General features: G+C 37.1%; 1 protein-coding gene across 2 annotated transcripts in view; it reads left to right on the top strand.

Annotated features, from left to right (window-relative positions):
* The window catches only part of LOC127807412 (phosphatidylinositol-3-phosphatase SAC1), a 65,608-nt gene that overhangs the window by 26,663 nt on the left and 20,115 nt on the right, over positions 1 to 18,830 (top strand). For both annotated transcript variants that reach the window (XM_052345241.1, XM_052345242.1), the window contains exons 6-7: positions 6,085 to 6,272; positions 6,404 to 6,501. In XM_052345241.1, coding sequence (XP_052201201.1) covers positions 6,085 to 6,272; positions 6,404 to 6,501 — 286 coding nt within the window. The remainder of the gene's footprint in view (positions 1 to 6,084; positions 6,273 to 6,403; positions 6,502 to 18,830) is intronic.

Here is an 18,830-nt window from a genome sequence, read left to right as displayed (position 1 = left end):
CAGTGTGAGAAGATGGTGAAGGAACATTTTAGGATGGATGAATTAGATGATGAAAGCAGGGATTGGATGACGAAATATTGGTCTAATTACTGGATTTCTTGGGAACAAGAAATCTTTCAAAGAGGAGGGATTGTCACAACCCACCAAGGATATATTAATAACTGTAGTTTAATGCAGTTGTAGTTATTTCTTATAGTTATGAATTAGGAGTAGTGGAAGTGGAAGTGCAACCGTTGCAAAGCTGTAAATAATTGCTGGATAGCTTTATATATAAAGCTATGCCATAGTTTTGAGAATATGGCTGAATGATATCATAATTCAAGTCTTTTTCTCTCTTAATTCTCTTCCAAATTTCTCTTTGATTTCTCCCCATTCTTTCTCTCTCCCTATGTTCTTCCGATCTTACTCCTGTTCTTTTGAATTCTCTCTCCATAACATAGAGCTAAGCAAACCATTGCAAAATCCTTTTAGGAAAGAGAAGAAAAATATGATGAAGTATTTAAAATCATTGATAAAAGGTGGGAATGTCAACTTCATCGACCTTTGCGTGCAGCTGGACACTATTTAAATCCAGAGTTCTTTTGCTTAGATTCCAATATTTTTGAAGAAGAAGAGATTATGACGGGATTGTACAAAGCTTTGCAAAGGTTGGTTCTAAGCTATGAGGAGCGAGAGAAAATAAGTGGCTGTCACGATCCTAGGGTAAAAAGGGATTTTCCTGTATAAATAACCACTTGTATTAGTTAGCTGGAAGTTGTAAGTGGTTAGGGAGTTGAAGAGCTAACTGTACAACAGTCCAACCTCTTCTGTTATATCAGTTAGGAGGTGGGCTTTATATGTAGCTGATGGGTATGAGTAAGGGATTATCGAATAATACATAAGTCTTCTTTCCCATATCCTATCTCTCTCTCATCTCTCTCTTTCTCTCGAATACTCTTCATCTTTCTTGCTATTTCTCTCCCTCCCCTCTGATCTCTCTCTCCAAATTCTTCTCTTAATCTTCTCAATTTCCTTTTCATACCCTAGCTCAACCCTAGGTTCGTGTCAGTAACCAATTCACTTTATATCAAAATTCTGAAAGTGTTTTTGGTATGGAGTTGACTATTTGACATCGAAATACAAAATCCCCAAGCAATTGAGTTTGTGGGATTTATTTCAATTTTCAAATTAAATTAGTTCATAGTTAAGTTTTTAAGATTAGTTTATAAGATGTTTGATAAATGATAAATAGCATCAACCTAATTATTCCATCTCAACAGCTGAATGGTGGAAATCTTATGGACCTTCCATGCCAAACTTGCAAAAATTTGCAGTTAAAAGTGCTTAGCCTTACTTGCAGTGCATCTAGATGTGAGCGTAATTGGAGCATTTTTTAGCATGTGAGTAACAACTAACATAGACTCTTTACTTAGTTTTTTCAAATGACATAATACTTATTAAAAATGTTTTGTATCAATTTGTAGATTCATAACAACAAATGTAATGGCCCACTTTCGGATATCCCGCTAGCATAGGAATTTGAAGGGAGGTCCCCACAAAATCGATACAGATATAACTCAAAATGATTATAATTTCCAATCTTGCTCCTCCACAACAGGAGCAAAATAAATAAATACACCATCTCACGATTAATAATCTATTTAGGGCTCAACCGCCCATAAATTTCAAAATGAAAGGCATCAAAAGCTAATCACAAAATAAATCTCTTTTCTATATGCTCTTAAAACGAACCCACAAGAATCTTTTGGCTGTGATGTCTCTATACACCCATACTATACCACCGGCTCAGACGCCACTCACCTCACCCTCAACTACGAGCTTGCCATTACTTGGAATGATGAAAAAGTAAGGATGAGCCATAAGACTTAGTAAGTATAATATAAGCAATGAAAACATTATGAATAAAGACATGAATAACAAGAAATGAGTAGGGAGTAACCACTTATAGCATTCCATAAACTATATTATGCCCTACCCTTTCATATTTCAACGCGCACATGCCATTATGAGCATATAATCACATTTTTGAATGTTGATAAGGGTTAACACATACATAGGTGCACACAAACCATATGGTCCTTGGGGCCCATTCAAAATTAGCTCAACCCAAGGCCATGCACTCAACAAAACTCCTTATGGTACTTGGGGCCCATTCTAAATTAGTTCAACCCAAGACTAGCACTGCCCTTGGGGCTTATTCAAAATTTGTTCAACCCAAGACTATGCATTCATATACTCACCATGTGGTCCTTGGGGCCCATTCAATATTAGCTCAACCCAAGACCAATGTGGACCTTGGGCCCTTTCAATAGCTCAACCCAATACCAACATGGTCCTTGGGGCCCTTTCAATAGCTCAATCCAAGGCTTTAACACATGAATTGCCATACAAAATAGCCATATGCATAAAAGAATCCCCTACCACTACTCACCCATAGTAATACATTAACTCAAAATCACAACATGAAACCCATTCATCACACACATAAGATCATGAATGCTCGCACATAATTCGATCGATAATTTCCACATCATATTCTCATAAGCCATTTCAACACATTCATATAATCATGCATCATGATAAAATTTACCCAATTTACCCTCACGAATGAAGTTTCCCCTTTTTGGGCCTAAAATCAAGCTCTAATCATTAGTTCAACTTAACAATAATCCATTTGAAAAGTGGGGAGAAGAAGACAATTGATTAAGAGAGCAAGAATAGGAAATAGGGCAGAATCGGTCGACAGTTAACAAGAAACGGGTGATCGTTTCTGTGTCTTGGAAGGAAACGGTCGATAGCTAATGAGGGCCAGTTGACAGTTTCATTTCGCACAGACCACGAACGGTTGACAGCCTCGGGCGAACGGTCGACAACCAAGATATCACCCTCTTGGTTTTTAACGGTCGATAACCATTGCGCTAGAAGCGGTCGAGCGTTGGAAATTGAGACTCGCCCTACCAAACGGTCGATAGGCTAAACAGGCGATTGACAACTCACAACAATTCGCTCAAGAAAGGTTGATTGGAATCAGAAAACGGTCGACAACCTCTACATACTATCGACCGCTTGATACCAAGAAACAACACAAAGGCCATTACCAAGAACGAAAATGCAAGCAAGACACCAATTCTTGCCTTGCTCTAAGCCTAATAAAAAAGATGCACCATTCCTTGAAGAAAAGAAGGGTGGAACAACACCCTATTGAGCCTTTGAATGAAACCATCCACAAACCCAAAAGACCCACAAAGCATACAACAAGAAGAGAATCCACCAAATCCAAAATAACCTTCAAGAACCCAATCCCCAAAGAGAAAATGGATGAACCCTTGACCCATGGATTAAAAGAGGTTTTGAAATCCTTACCTTGGAGAGAAGAACGAGGGAAGAACTTGCATTAGCAAAGGAGGAGAAATAAAGAACTTGCCTTGCTTGATGGAACCTAAGAAGAAGCAACCTGCTGGATCTCCCTCCTTTGAAGCTTCAAGACAAGAAGAAGAAGAAGAAGAAGAAGAAGAAGAAGAAGTATGGGAGGAGGAGTGGCCTGCCGCCACTTTCCAACCACTTCCCTCAATCTTGCTTTCCCATTTTGCCCCTCCCCTATATACATTAATACAAACTTACCGAAGAAGAAGACGAAGAAGAAGAAGAAGAAGAAGTATGGGTAGGAAAGGGAGGAGGAGTGGCCTGCCGCCACTTTCCAACCACTTCCCTCAATCTTGCTTTCCCATTTTGCCCCTCCCCTATATACATTAATACAAACTTACCCCTACATGAGATTTTTGACTTTTCAACTTAACTTTTCCCCCTTTGCATTTGACTTTTCAACACATATACTTTCTCATTTCTTGACTTTTCTACACACACACACACACACACAATTTCCTCTTTTCGTTGCCTTTGATTTTTCAACATAATAGAGAATTTTCATTTTTATCATATCTATCAAGTTATAGCAAAATATATCAATATACTACACATACCAAAATTAATGACCAAATAATCTAGACCCACTAATGGGTCATTACAAAAAAAGAAATAAGCTAGCTCAACTTTGCTTGAATGATTTGGTATTTGTAAAATACAATCGAGTCTTGAAGCGTCGGTATGATGCACGTGATTGCATTGACCCCATCTCTTTGAAGGACATAGATGATAGATGAATGGTTAGAATGGACAGATCATCAGATGAGGAAGAAGACTTTGTGTTTAAAGATGATTCTCTAACATGGAGTACTGTTGCTAGAGCTACTAGAGTTGAGGAGAGTGTCCATCACACTAGATCAACCAAAGGAATAGGTGTTATGGAAAAGGGAAAGGGAAAGGCAAAAGTATCTTCTTCTTAGTCAAAGGTTAGTACTCCTCTAGCACTTAGAGATGAGGAGGAAGATATTGATTTTGTAGAAGAATATGAAGAAGAGGAAGACTTTGGAAGTGACCAATATAATTTAGATGATGATGATGAAGAAGATCATCTTATGATTGATGATGATTGATGTTGGATGTTATTATTGTTGTGTTTATTTTCTTGAAGTTTTTTGTTTGATTATGAATTGTTTATGTTTGAATTTGATGATGAATACTTGTTAATTTATTATATTTTGTATTTATCCTTTTAATTTTTCTATATTTTATTAAATTATATTTTTTTCTTGGTGCTCCTTGCCTTTGCTCGGCTGGCGCCTTGTCTCGCGCCTCAGGCTCCAGGACCCCTTTGTGCCTTAGTGCTCTGTGCTCATTTAATAATTATAAGGGCCTTACGGTAGATAAGTCTATAGATAGAAATGATAGGAGAGCTAAAATTCAAGTAGAAGACTCACATAATGGGGTAAAGCTTGTTATGCTGTTGTTGTTAGAGCTTTCTTCTAGAGTAGCTTTTAGGGTGGTTCTTGATCATATTCCTACCTTGCTAGAGTATGGGGGCCTTAGGATGGGCCCACCTCCCTAGAGGTTTGAGAACATTCGATTGAGAAAGGAAGGTTTTTTGGAGTTACATGGGTTAGGTTTTGTTGGAGGTACATGTTAGTAATTCCTCCTATGTATTTAGGAAACCAAATTTCTTAAAATAGGTTTTAAGGAAATGGGATAACGAGGTTCTACATAAAGTTTGAAAATTGGGAGGCTAATGGAGAAAAATAAATGGTTGGAGGTTACGGTGGCCATGAGGCTCTTTCCCTAAAAGAACGCTTGGTAGAATTGTTAAGAAAAGACAGTTAGTCTTTTTTCAGAAAGTTAAGGTACCGCTCTTCTCAACACTTTTAGTTCCTAAATGTATTATTCTTTTCCATAGTGGTTTGAAGCTTAGAAATAGGAGGGGGTTTGCTTTATGTTGCTGACAACTAGCATAAACATCTTCAAATCTTTTAACATGGATTCTAGTAATTTATTGTCAAGCTACAATCTGTGTAGCTGATCCCGCTAGTAGGGTTAAGGCTTGATTGTTATTACAGAGAATCCTCATAGAAGATAAAATCACAAAGTAAAAGTCTTGATTGATGGTGCTATTTGGATTTGCCTTGGAACCCTTTGTGGGAGCTGAGACTTCCCCCCAAGGTGGCCTTCTTACATGGATGGCCTCAGTTGGAGCCATTTTAATGGCAATCTGAGGAAGTGGGTTCAAATGGGAACTAATTAATGTTATATGTGTTAGAAAGATGGGAAGTTAGCAGATCATTTATCATTTACTTCTTAGCTGTATGGTGGCTACAAGGTTTGGAGCCTCTCTCTCTCTCTCTCTCTTTTCCCTTGGAATTTCAAATGGAGAATCAAAAAATGTAATTGAAGGTGGTTGAGTGTAAGTTTTACTAAATCAGGTGGGTATGTTGGGATTTAGGTGAAACTGTAGGCATGCAAAGTGTACTTTACCCCTATAAGCATCATCAAAACACTTGACTCCTTTCTGTCAACTCCTCTGGGACATATGCCATACTCTTTCTGTCCAATTGTTGCTAACTTAACTTTTAGGAGTCTAAGTTGGAATTTCCTAGTTGCAGGTGCAATTTTTGAATTTTGTTTGTGTATGTTGGGGAAATAGTGTTATATTTTTACATTGATAGCTTCATCATTTTTATGGGGGTCTCTATGCAGTTATCTGAAAAGGGGAGTTAATGATCGGGGAAGAGTTGCAAATGATGTTGAAACAGAACAAATTGTCCTTGATGAAGAAGCTGGGTCTTGCAAAGGAAAAATGAGCTCTGTTGTGCAGATGAGGGGTTCTATCCCCCTCTTCTGGTCACAAGAAGCTTCAAGATTCAGCCCTAAACCTGATATAATCTGTAAGAAAATTCAAATTATTCTGATTGCTTATTTTGTTGCAAGGTTTATGTGCCTTTTGTTATTGATTTTGTGTTAACAATTTCTTTTCTTCTTTCATATGTCCTTGTGCTTTTTTTTTTTTCTATTTCAGTACAAAGATATGATCCTACATATGAGGCAACCAGACTGCATTTTGAAGATCTTTCAAAGAGATACGGAAACCCAATTATTGTTCTTAATCTTATCAAGGTTCCTTCCAAACTTTTTTGCTTAAATGATTGTGTGGATGTATTTTCTTTAATTTTGTTTGTTTGTTACTGGCTTTTAAAATGATTGGTGAACTGAAATTTCATATAGCCAACCACACCTAGTGGGATTAAGGCTTGATATGTTGTTATCTTTTGTTTTGGGTTTATATTTAGCTTATTTATTATTAATAATCATATATTATTATTACCTTTATATTGTGTGCAACTCCCTACCTTTTGGGGTTAAAGCTTGTGATTGTGGTATTACTATTATTCTGTATGGCTGTTAAAGTATTTTAGCATACCTGGCAAGTGGGATCAGATTCCACATTTATCACTTGAGGGTATGGACAGGTATAGGGTTGAAGTTTGTCATCGTTGGGTGGGATATATGTTTTTGGTATATATTTATTTTGCTGGAGCAAATTTGGTTAATGGTTGAGATTAGATCAACAAAAATACCCTGGAATTTCTCATTGTGATGCTTAAATTATTCACTAGGTTCATCTCATCAGCAGTGCATTCCTGTTGCATTGCTGCTGGCTCTTTGCATCATGTCTGCTTAAAAATATAATGAGATTTCATGGCTATTCTGTAAAATGGCATATATTTTCTGAATATGCATATTTCAAACAAGGAGGCTTATGCACTGGGTATGCCCTTTTTGAGAGAGATCTATCCATTGCTTGAGGCAGCTTTTGGGGAATAACAACATATTGGGATGGAGGGAATTTAATTTATTAGGATTAGAAAATTCATAATGAAAGATCTAATGATTCTTATGCTAACTGTCAAGTTACTTAATTCTGCTCTCCTCCTTTATCCAGACTTGGGACGAGCTATAACGAGGAATTGTAAGTGTTGGGTACTAGTCATATTTGGTTTCCTAATTGTTGGACATGTTTGACATTGTTTCTAATTGGGTGCTAGGCATACTACCATAGGTAAATATAGTACCTATTGGGATCAAATTGCACAATCGTGCACATGGAAATCAAGATCAAGAGGAGATCATAAATTTAATGTGATTGTGTCTTAACAAATCTATGCCCACATTCTTTTTTTACGAAAAATGCACTCACTCTCACGATGTAGTTTTGGATGGATAAACTTTCAAGCATTGTTGTCAAACTCGTGAGTCAACTCGTACGAGTATACAAGTCACGTATCTTTAAACGAATCAACTTGCTTATAAACTCGAATTTTCATAGAATTGGAGTTGACTCGCGATTTAATACTGTAAACTTAGTCTGTAAACTCGGTTTGTAAACTCGTAAACTCGCGTACTTTTGTTAGATGTTTAAGATGAACTTAATATTTAGAAATTTCATATTATTTAGTATTTTTGAAATTAATAGATGAATTTGTTTTGAAATAGGTACATACACGTACTTTATTCATAAGGAATACGATTGTAAATTGTAATAATCATATTATTAAACAATTTTAATTCATTTTATATAAAATCATATCATTTTGAATATGTATTTACATACATTAAAGAGTATTTTTAATTGTTTCTAAAATCTTATGATTTTACGATCCGATTTTATGGACCCTTTTTCAATCTCATTTAAAATCTTGATTTTAACAACTTTGCTTTCAAGTGATCTCAAAGTACATTTTTTGGGTGGACAAAACTATAGATCCTTGCAACCATAGTTATTAAAAGAGCACTTGAGGTGCACGTAGGTGCAAGGTGTCATGACTCTAGGGCTTGCCAAGGATTTGAATAGGAATTTGGAAGAAATCAAGGGAAATTATACTGAAAGAGAGGGAGATACAAGAAGAATTGGGGGAGAGTTACATAAAGAATTAGGAAAGAATTACAGAGAAAGAGAGAGAGAGGTCAGAGGGAAATTGAGAGAGAATTGATGAGAGGGAAAATGGATGAATTCCATTATCATTCAAAACATTTTATCCTCTAACTACTCCAGCCTATTTAGGCTTGCAACTGAAGGTACTAACAACTATAGCAAAAGTACAACCAAGAGAAAAACATTTATACGTATTACTATTCTATTCTTGGGGATTCTTGGGGTCGTGACAATTCCTCCCTCCTTGAGAGAGTTCTTGTTCCCAAGAAGTTACAACTATTAGCCCTACTATTCATCCAATCGCTGCTTTTGTAATCTGATTGATTCTTCTTGCTTTCTTTCTCCTTTAAACATAAACTATAGACCTCAAGGATCTCCATGTCAATGCTCCCTTCTCCAATGTCCGAACTCTTGAACCATATGGCAGCAACTTCCTTTTCCATCATCTTCTGAACCATAAGGTTGTTCTCCTGTTTAGTCAGTTTCAATTGCTTCTTTTCTACTAGAGCCAACACCTGTAATTGGTCTACACCATTTGAAGTAACAACAAGATTGATGTTTAAAGCAGCAGTAGGATTGTGCAAGTCCTCAGCCTCCTACTTCTTTCTTTGGTCCAAGTCTTTGTTGCATGCCTGGCTCTCATCAGCAGCATGGAAGCTATCTACATCGCCATCCTTATTTTCCAATGCTACTTCATCAACTCTCTGCAAATATAAGATGTGATCCTCACCGATATCCTTGTCCAATTTGTCTTCTTTGCTAGAGTCTTTAGTTACAATGGGTCAGTCCAACTTTGTTTTTTCCTCAGATCCCTGCTCTATTGGATTTGTAGCTTTAGAAGCTCTTTCAATCTGTTGGCTGCTCTTAGGATAACTTTTAGGCAGCAACCCGTGCTTTCTGTAAATAGCTTCTAGTGCCAACTCTTGCAACCTAACCTTCTCAGCTGCTGCTTGTACCGTGGTAGGACACATCATTTTCACCATAGACCTTAGCGCATCATTAAGACCATTAATGAATTTCAACACAAAGTGAGACTTATTCAAGGTCGGATGAGAGTTGAGCATTAGCGTTTTTAATTCCTCAAACCTGACCTTATAATCTGTTATGGAGCCTTCTTGTTTTAGGTTATTGAGTTCTTCATTGAACCTCTCATCTTTGACCTGATTTAATTTTACCTCCATTTGCTGTCTGCCAACTGCAAGCATTAGGTATGCTTCCAATGCTTGCTTGATTTGGTCCTACTATGGATCTAAAGCTTTCTTTTATCTTTGAGGGCTGACTCCATGGACGAGTAATGTCAAGATCTCCACCTGTTGCCAGATCTGATCTCTTTCTTTGAATAATTGGATTCGAATACTCCTTAGAAAGTAACTTAGCTGGAAGGCGAATATGAACTCATTTGGCCACCATGATCATAATTTTGTCCAACTATTTGTTGAATTTAGCGCATGTGTCTTCAAGTCTTGCTTTCATGGCTCGCTTTTGAAACTACTTATGCTGTGTAACTCCTCCTAAATTTGTCCGACTTAGTTGCAGCTTCTTGAGAGTCACCTACTATCCGATTTAATAACCTAGATCCAGCTACTACTATTTGCCTATTCTGCCTCAAATCGCTTTTCAAGTTTCGTAAGCCTAATCCGCTGGACAACCTTGATACCTCCTAAACCCGATCGAGTTTGTTCGGCCTTCAAGTTGGCCTACTATCAACTTCTAAATTCATTGGAATTTCGTTCGAAATTGCCTCACAATAGTCGCCTTGGAGAATCGCTTGCCTCACAGTAGTTGCCTAGGTCAAATAGCCAAGAATTCCGCTTTAGTAACCACCTTCCTGAATCGTCCAGATCCCAGTTAGTAGCTGAGGACAACTTGGCTCTGAATTCGCCTCTGCTCACCTGGACCTGCTTTAATTATCAGCCGAAATATACTCGCTAGAATCGAAGTCGCGATCATGGTGACTCAATGATCGCCCCCTAGCCAGGTGCCTTCTTCTCACCCAATCATCATCCAATGGTCGAAGAACCACTAGCTCTGATGAATTTTCCGGAATCACCGGAATTCACTTCTTTTTGAATTGCCTCTTGTGACTCGTTCAGTTTCGCACTCAATAGCTGATCATCATCTTCACCTGCTGTGATCGGCAATCCACAATTCCAAGCCGATATGGGCCACTACAATCCACTGATTCGATCGCTGTCGCTATGATCTCGATCACTCGAATTTGCCTTTAATTCGTGACTTTTTACTCACTGCAATTTTAACCATTGGCTGAGGACCACCGGCTGATTGTAGTTTCTTGAGTTCACCTAGGTTGCCAAAAATCGCTGCCTAGATCGTTGGAACTCGCCCATCTCTGCTTTGGTGCCAAAATCTCCGAACTTTGCTTCATTGGATCAATTAATAGGATTTGATGGACTCGCAACCAAGAATCGTTGTAAATTAATCAACAGAGAAGTGTCCTGTAATCAAGCGAAAATGAATTCGCTCGAATTCTTAGAGCAAGAATTGTTGGAATCACCATTGAGGATCGATCGACTCTGATACCATTTGACATGACCCTAGGGTTTGCCTAGGGTTTGAATAGAAATTTGGAAGAAATCGAGGGAAATTAGACTGAAAGAGGGGGATATACAACAAGAATTGGGGGAGAGTTACAGAAAGAATTGGGGAAGAATTACAGAGAAAGAGAAAGCGGTTAGAGGGAAATTGAGAGAGAACTGATGAGAGGGAAAATGGCTGAATTCCATTACCATTCAAAACATATCATCCTCTAACTATTCCAGCCTATTTATAGGCTTACAACTGAAGGTACTAACAACTATAGCAGAAAAGTACAACCAAAAGAACATTAATACGTATTACTATTATATTCTTGGGGATTCCTTGGGTTGTGACAATTTATTGTTACACAAAACTTAGCTGAGGGTGCCTCTGCACAGCTGAGGCAAGGTGCACCCCGTTTTGCACTTAAGTAATATTTTGCTTTTCTTTTTTTCAAATTTCTGAGAGGCTTTAGCATGACTTGTCATTGAAGTATCTGTTTTTTATCAATATGAAAGCATAATTGCGTAGATTGGTGAGAGATGAGCAGGAAGGTAGCTGGAGGTCTGCCGGATGGCCCACTTGCTGGCATGTGCGTACAACCTTACCCACAAGTGAGTTCATTCTCCAGAAGGCTACCAGTGCGTGGGCCTTGCTTTTAAACCTACTTTTCACTGGCAGTTGTTGGAGGCAGGCAACTACCTCTGGTGACTATTTTTCTTTTTTTTGTCGTTTGTGTTTTATTGATTTTTTTTTTTGGTTTTCACTGTTTAGATTTCTGTTTTTGTTTCTTTATTTGTTATTTTATCTTTATATTCTGCCTGACATATTGATGTAATTTGCTTAAATTTGATTTTGACATCAAGTTTCTCTCTCATTTATTTAATTTCAATGAACACTTCAAACCCCAAGACCAAAAGACCACCTTTGAGGTTTTAGCAAGATCCCTCAGTACAAGTATTTATACAAACTTTTGGATCCCTATGATTATGTTCTTCCTGCAAGTTTCATCAATATAAGCATTTTTACACAAATTTTTTCCCCTTCTTTTTTTATTTATTCACGCATCACACTTCACAGATTTTCTTTATTTTTTCACTGAATTTATGTTACAATAAAGCAATTTTATGTTTTTCTTTCTTCTAATTTTATTTATTTATTTATTTTGTTGTTTTGGAGTTCTATTACTTTCTTGAAATACTACTAGTTGTTTTTAACTTATTATGGTGGTTGAAGTAATATTAGTTGTCATATATAGTAATATAATGTTGGCTATTTGTGATTCTATGAGTTCACATTTTAGCTCTTTACTGGTATATATTGAAAAGAATGATTTGTACGTATTTTTATACAAATTTTGAATAAATTTATGCCTCACCTCCAAAAAGACTGTTCCTCAAGCTCCAAGCACCTTTGTGCCAAAATGCGCCTTTGACAACTATGCATTCCGCTAAGGCCGTAGAGAATATTGTCATTAAGCATTGGAGATAGAGAAATATTATAGGACCTCTTGTCCTTAACAAATGTCATCCCAAATTGCTGATACTCATCAATTTTGCTCCTTTCATTCAGCCGTAGAGATAGTAAAGTTAGTAAGGCTACTTGTCAATCAATTTCTTGCAATTGCATTGCTAAGGAACAGTCTTTCTTCCAAACAGCTGTTCTCTTGGCACTTGGTATTCTAGTACCTCTTCTATCTGATGAGTTAATTGTTGCCAAAAAAGGGTGGGTTTGATAGGAATCAAAGAAAATAAAGATACCAGTTTTTTGTGACTGGAGTTTTTGATTTTATCTATGTGTTTAATTTTATTAAGACTCTTAGTGGATTGTTAATAGAATTTAACTGGTATTAGGTTTCTATATTAGGTAAGAATAGTTTTAAAGAGTTTTAGCTCTTTTGAGGATTTTTATCAAGACTATATATATGGACTCAGTGCAATCTGAAAATATGTTTTTGATTGATTGAGTAAAAGTTATTGATTCTTCGCTGAAATAATCTCCTTTCTCTTTGTTTCTTTTGGGCTTCTTTCTCTCTCTATGCTTCTCCTTCTTCCCAAATTTCATCTCTTCTTCAATCTTCAACAATTTTCATCATAGGCATTAAATGTTCCTTAACCTTGACCATGAGTCTAGTAATCTACTTGAGAGTGGGGGACCATGTAGTTAAGACTCATTAGAGTATTTTAGGGATGAGAAAGAGATTGAAGATTTTGAGGTAGATGCTCACCATGTACATGTAACAAGGTGTGTATTGATCAAGATTGGAGATAGTGATGAGTAGAAGCATACTTGTAAGCCATTGATAGGGAGATACTATGGATTTGGTTCTTAAGTTTGCCATTACTTGATTGAACCTTAAGGTAGTCATATGCTCAGCCGTTTTGGATAGTATGGGTAAACCAAGCAATCACACTAGTTTATGTTAGGTGTCTTGCTCTAATTTAGTTTGGTGACTATAAAGATGAAATTGATGCAATGTGTTTCCTATGGTGTTGCCCATATCCATTTAAGTTATGATTTGGGTGTGTTCCATCACAGGAGGAAAAATATGTGTATCTTCAATTACAAGCGTGAGAAACTATGATGCAATTTGGGAGGAAGAATCAGCAAAAACAAGTGCAAAAATTGGCAAATGTAATGTAAGATCAAATCTGGAATGAATATATTAAATCTCCAGTTTAAGAAAACCTTAAAAGTTGAATTAGAGTAAAAACAGCTACTTACAAAGTCTCTTAAAAGGCTATTATACTAGGTTACAGCTGTAATAACTCCTAATCCTTGATCACAAAAGGAGTCCTTCTAGTCTTAGCCATCTATCTATTTTAAAAGTCACATGCTAGTCACATGACTACTTATTGAAGCTAAGATGAAAGAAATATTCAAAACCTAATTACTTAAAATACTAAGCATAATTAAACAAATAAAATAAAAATACTAATAAACAAAGAATTTGCTCTTGCACCAATGTCCCCAGGTTGGAAACAAACTCAGCTCCGACAAGAATACTTGGTTGTATTGATTGTAAATGATAGGATCATTTTTCTGCAAGTCTCCTTGTATGCCTGATGCATTAGCAAGCAATTCCTTATTGCATGGATTAGCTTATCAGACAGCCCTACCCGATGTCCACCCTAGAATGAATCATTATAAGTGGAGAAAATCATGTAATTACAATTTTGTATTTAAGTGTATAGTTAATTTTGTTCCAAGGTGACAGTTTTTTCTTCCTTAATCGACTCAATATGGGCGGTTTCTCCCCTGTAATTTCTATATATGTATCTTCGATCAAATGAAAAGGCAAAGAGTTTTACAATCCAAACTTTTTCATAGTATCAAAGCGGTGAGACGGAGAGTTTAGAGGGGGAGAGAGAGAGAGAGATTAGAAAAAAAAAAAAAGAAACTGCCATCGTCGGCAATTGCCCATCTCCGTCATCTTCATCTGCCATTGCTATAGCCATAGCTGCAACCATCAGCTTTGTCATCGCCTTTAACCACAATCACAACCGTTGCCATCAAATGGACCACAGTCATGAAGCTATGCTGGAGAATGCGAAGGGTTGCAGAATGGAGATCGACGGGGAAGATGAAAGGGTTTGTAATACAAAACCTAGACAGCCATTGCTTTCGTCTGAGAAGATGAAAGGGCGTAGCACAAAGTCGTACTTTGGCATTGAAGATGGTAGATGCAGGTAGAGAGTCATATCAGTCGTCCTAATGGAGAAGACGAATGGTCACTCACACCAGAAGTCTCACGTTAAGGCTTTCATAAAAAAATGTCAATACCAATAAAATAAATTTAGTGTCAGTTAAGACATAGGAAGTCGGAGTAAATGTCATTCTCCACAAGATGGCACAAGCGAATGCCACAAAGGAAAAGTGTCTGACCCTAAAGACACATCAAATCAAAGTAAATTTCATCATCCATAAGATGACAGAAGAAATTTGGGATGCCACAAAAGAGATGTATTTCGACACTAAAGATATAGTAGAGGCGTTGTCAAGTAGACCTATCGGTTACCCAATATCTTAGTTGTCTAACTAAATATTGGTAGTAACTTGTCATGTTCAAAGTGAGCTAAATAGAATGGCACTTCATAAAGAAAAATTGAAGGTGGACAAGGATCTATCGAAAACTCAGTTTGAAGATGTGAAGATCCAAGTTGGGCTTCTCTAATATTTACAGCCCAGTTTGAGGGGGCGTGTAGAAAATCATATAATTATAATTTTGCATTTAAGTGTACAGTTAATTTTGTCCCTAGGCGATAGTTTTTCTCTAACCGACTCAGTTTTTTCTTTCTTAGTAGACTCTATATGGGCGGTTTCTCCCTTGTAATTTCTATATATGTAGTTTGATCAAATGAAAAAGTAAGGAGTTTTACAGTCCAAACTTCTTCAATAAGGATCAAAAAGCTACCATTATCTTGTAGTCCGCCCACAGCATAACTGGAACATTCCATGGCTCACTGCATAGAGCTGGTTCAGTCCACCAGGCTCAAACCTGGAAGGCATCAATAGAATATCAGGACTAGTAGTTATCTGATGAGTTGTCTTCACTGAGAATCCTACCCACCCTCGATGTTTTTTCATGATGTTGAGTGTCAAATTGCCTGAGCATCTGTTGCAGGTTAGCCCTCCTTGTGCTCGACATGACCAGCTGGACATCCTGGTCCATCATCCAACTGCTGATCAACACCTTTTTGGTGATCTAGCCTCCCAATGAAACGAATTAATGGGACGTCACACAAACAAGTAGACCAAGTTCCTTCTGCAATGCTGTATTGCACCGGACCTTGCCTTTCTGAAGGATCCCTTGGGAATGATTAGTCTACCTGTTAGATGTTAAGTTAATATTGAACTGCGGTTCACTCTTTTGGCATCTAGGTCATTGACAATCCTTTTTAGTTTCTGCTCTTTCACATTAATTGTTCCATGCAGACCCCAACTACCTTCAGAAGTTTTCAATTCCCAAGCTTATCCATGAATCACTGTAACTACACGATTTGGATTTGCCACCTTTACGCCAGCTGCAACGATTTTGAAGTGCTCACCTCTACCAGGATTATACAATTTACAAAGGTCCAAGTAATTTGGAGGAAGATCCACATAAGAAAGATCTTCCACTGCTGGCAATGTTTTTCCATGAGGCACACTCCGTATGGCCTGTTTTGTAACTTCACCAAAGGCTTCACTGGTAGGGTTCCCCACGGATCTTTTACATTCAATTCAACCTTTCTGCTAGATAAAACAGTACAAGCATAATCTTCATTAGCATCCTCACTGCCATCTGATGTAGTATCTTCACCTGGAAAAGAGTTCATCCTCTCCTTACAAGGACCTGCATTGCTTTCTGGTTCAACAGTACTACTTTTGATAGATGATGCTAGTTTCATTCTTTCAGCCATCTCATCCTTGTGGACATCACCGATGTTAAATTGAACCAAACATCTTGAAGTGAGAGGTATCTCATCATCCTTTCGGATCCGTGGAATTTTGTAAGGTTGGGGATGTTTCTCCATGGCAAGTTTTAACTTGTCCACTGCTTTCTTTGATACAATATTCTGCATAATACTAATATCAATAATAACATTGGAAACTTTTACCTTGAGGCAAAATATGCCGTCTTCTCCAATCTTCTTGTTCTACCACTTTAGGAGTGTAGATAAAACCTGCTGGATAACTAGACTTTTGCCTTTGACAGGTAATAAGTCAATTTCCTCATCCTCGTCTTCAAGATATTCACGATAAACAGGTTCTCCAATTGTTAGGATTAGGAGCACTAGGATCCTCTCATTTCAATGCCAATCTCACACACACTCCCACTCGATATCAAAATTTAACAACAGAAATGAAAAGCAGTATATAAATCAGTAAGAGAATAAGGGAAAGAAACAACTAAACCACAAAAGAGACAAGGATTTATCCTGGTTCAGGCTGCGGAAACAGCCCTACATCCGGCCTCGGTCCAAGAGCAATTCCACTAGAAATCCAATCAAGAATCAGTACACAAGAAACCCTCTCTATCTCGCTCATGAGAACAATACTCTATGGAGATTACAAAGAACCAACTGCTCTAGCCTTTCCTCTTTTCAAGTTTATTGCACTCGTACACAATTAGAGAATAAGATGAATGATCATCTCTCGTGACTACCCATGCTCTCTATTTATAAGGATTTGGGTAATAAATACAAGGGTGGTTAATAAACCAACACAAAGTCTATACTACCCTTACATAACCGATTTAATTAGAAATAACCTAACTAACTCAATTGTTGGTTATATCGTCAATCTAACTAACCGGTTTCTTCTGATTCTTCCTGATCTTCTAGAATGTACTCAATGCAAAACTTCAACAAATCTCCACCATTTTGAATGAGTGACTTCTAGAATTCGACTCCATCAATTGCTCTCCTTTAGGACCTGCAAAACAAATTGATCATTCACAAATACAAATATGTAAGAGCCTGAAATAGTGATGTAACTTAGACATAAGGACTGCCTTAGTGAACATATCAATATCTCTCCTGCTACCTTTATCAAATCTATTTCCTGCCTTTCTAGTACTTCTATAAAAAGTGATACCTAACATCAATGTGCTTTGTTCTATCATGGTGTGCTTGATTTTTAGCCAAGTGTATAGCACTTTGACTATCACACTTTATGATTGCCTTAATATCTCTCCCTAGAAGTTCACTTACTAAACCTCTCAACCATAGATCCTCTTTTATAGTTTCTATAACAACTATATACTCGGCCTCGGTGGTTGAGAGCGCCACTACCGATTGCAAATTAGTTTTCTAGCTTATGGTTGCATTCCATAGCTTAAATACATACCTGATGGATTACCTCCTTTTGTCCAAATTTGCTGCATATTCAGCATCAGTGAACCCTAGTATATTGGGCTCATCTTTTATACTAGCTTCACTATAAACTAAAGCCATGTTTATTAACCCTTTTGAGGTATCTAAAAATCCACTTAACAACAACCCAATGTTCCTTACATGGATTAGCCATGAACCTACTTGCAACACTCATAGCATGTGATAAATCTGGCCTAGTACACACCATAAAATATATGAGGCTACCTACAGGACTAGAATAGGGAATCTTGTTCATTTCTCTCATGCTCTCTTCATCACTATGTGATTGGTTGTGGGATAGCTTAAAATGTTGTGCACAGGGAACATTTACCTCATTTGCATCATGCATTTGAAATCTCCTAATCAATTTCTCTAGGTATGCCTTTTGGGATAGCTGGATTAACCTCTCCTATCTATTTCTTACTATTTCAATCCCTAAAATCTTCTTAGCCTCTCCTAACTCCTTTGTCTCAAAAGCTGATTTTAATTGTAGCTTTAACCTATGAATTTCCTCACTTGATTGATTATCAATCATCATATCTGTTGAAAACTGTAAAGAACAGCAAGGACACGGCTTGGATGGGGAAATCTCGGAAGAAAACTATACTTATTATCTTCCATTGAATACTCCATGAGGAGTTTAAATAAACAAAAGTTCCTAAAATCTAGGAATTTAAAATACAAACAAAACCATTTAAAATACAAATACAACAACAGATTTAAGATATAACCAATCTCCTAAATTTTAGAGGTAGATAATATCCTATCTCTTGCTAGAATTTAGGGAAGCTGGAGCTTTATCTTAATCACTAATTGGGGCATTATCTCGACCATGATATCACCGTATTTCAACACTCCCCCTCAAAATGGGAAATGAATATCCACCATTCGAAGTTTGCATATTAGATCCTCAAATCTCTTGGCTGCCAGACCTTTTGTGAATACATCAGCTATTTGTTCCTCGAATGAAACATGAGGAATATGGATTAGTCCTACATCTAATTTTTCTTTTATAAAGTGTCGATCTATCTCAACTTGTTTTGTCCTGTCATGCTGAACATAATTGTGTGCAATATTTATAGCAGATTTATTATTACAAGATAACCCAATTGCTCCTT

Source organism: Diospyros lotus, chromosome 8 (genome assembly GCF_014633365.1).
Source record: "Diospyros lotus cultivar Yz01 chromosome 8, ASM1463336v1, whole genome shotgun sequence".
Classification (NCBI taxonomy): Eukaryota; Viridiplantae; Streptophyta; class Magnoliopsida; order Ericales; family Ebenaceae; genus Diospyros; species Diospyros lotus.
The sequence above is the reverse complement of the archived record's forward strand: the minus strand, read 5'-3'. Positions and strand labels throughout refer to the sequence as shown.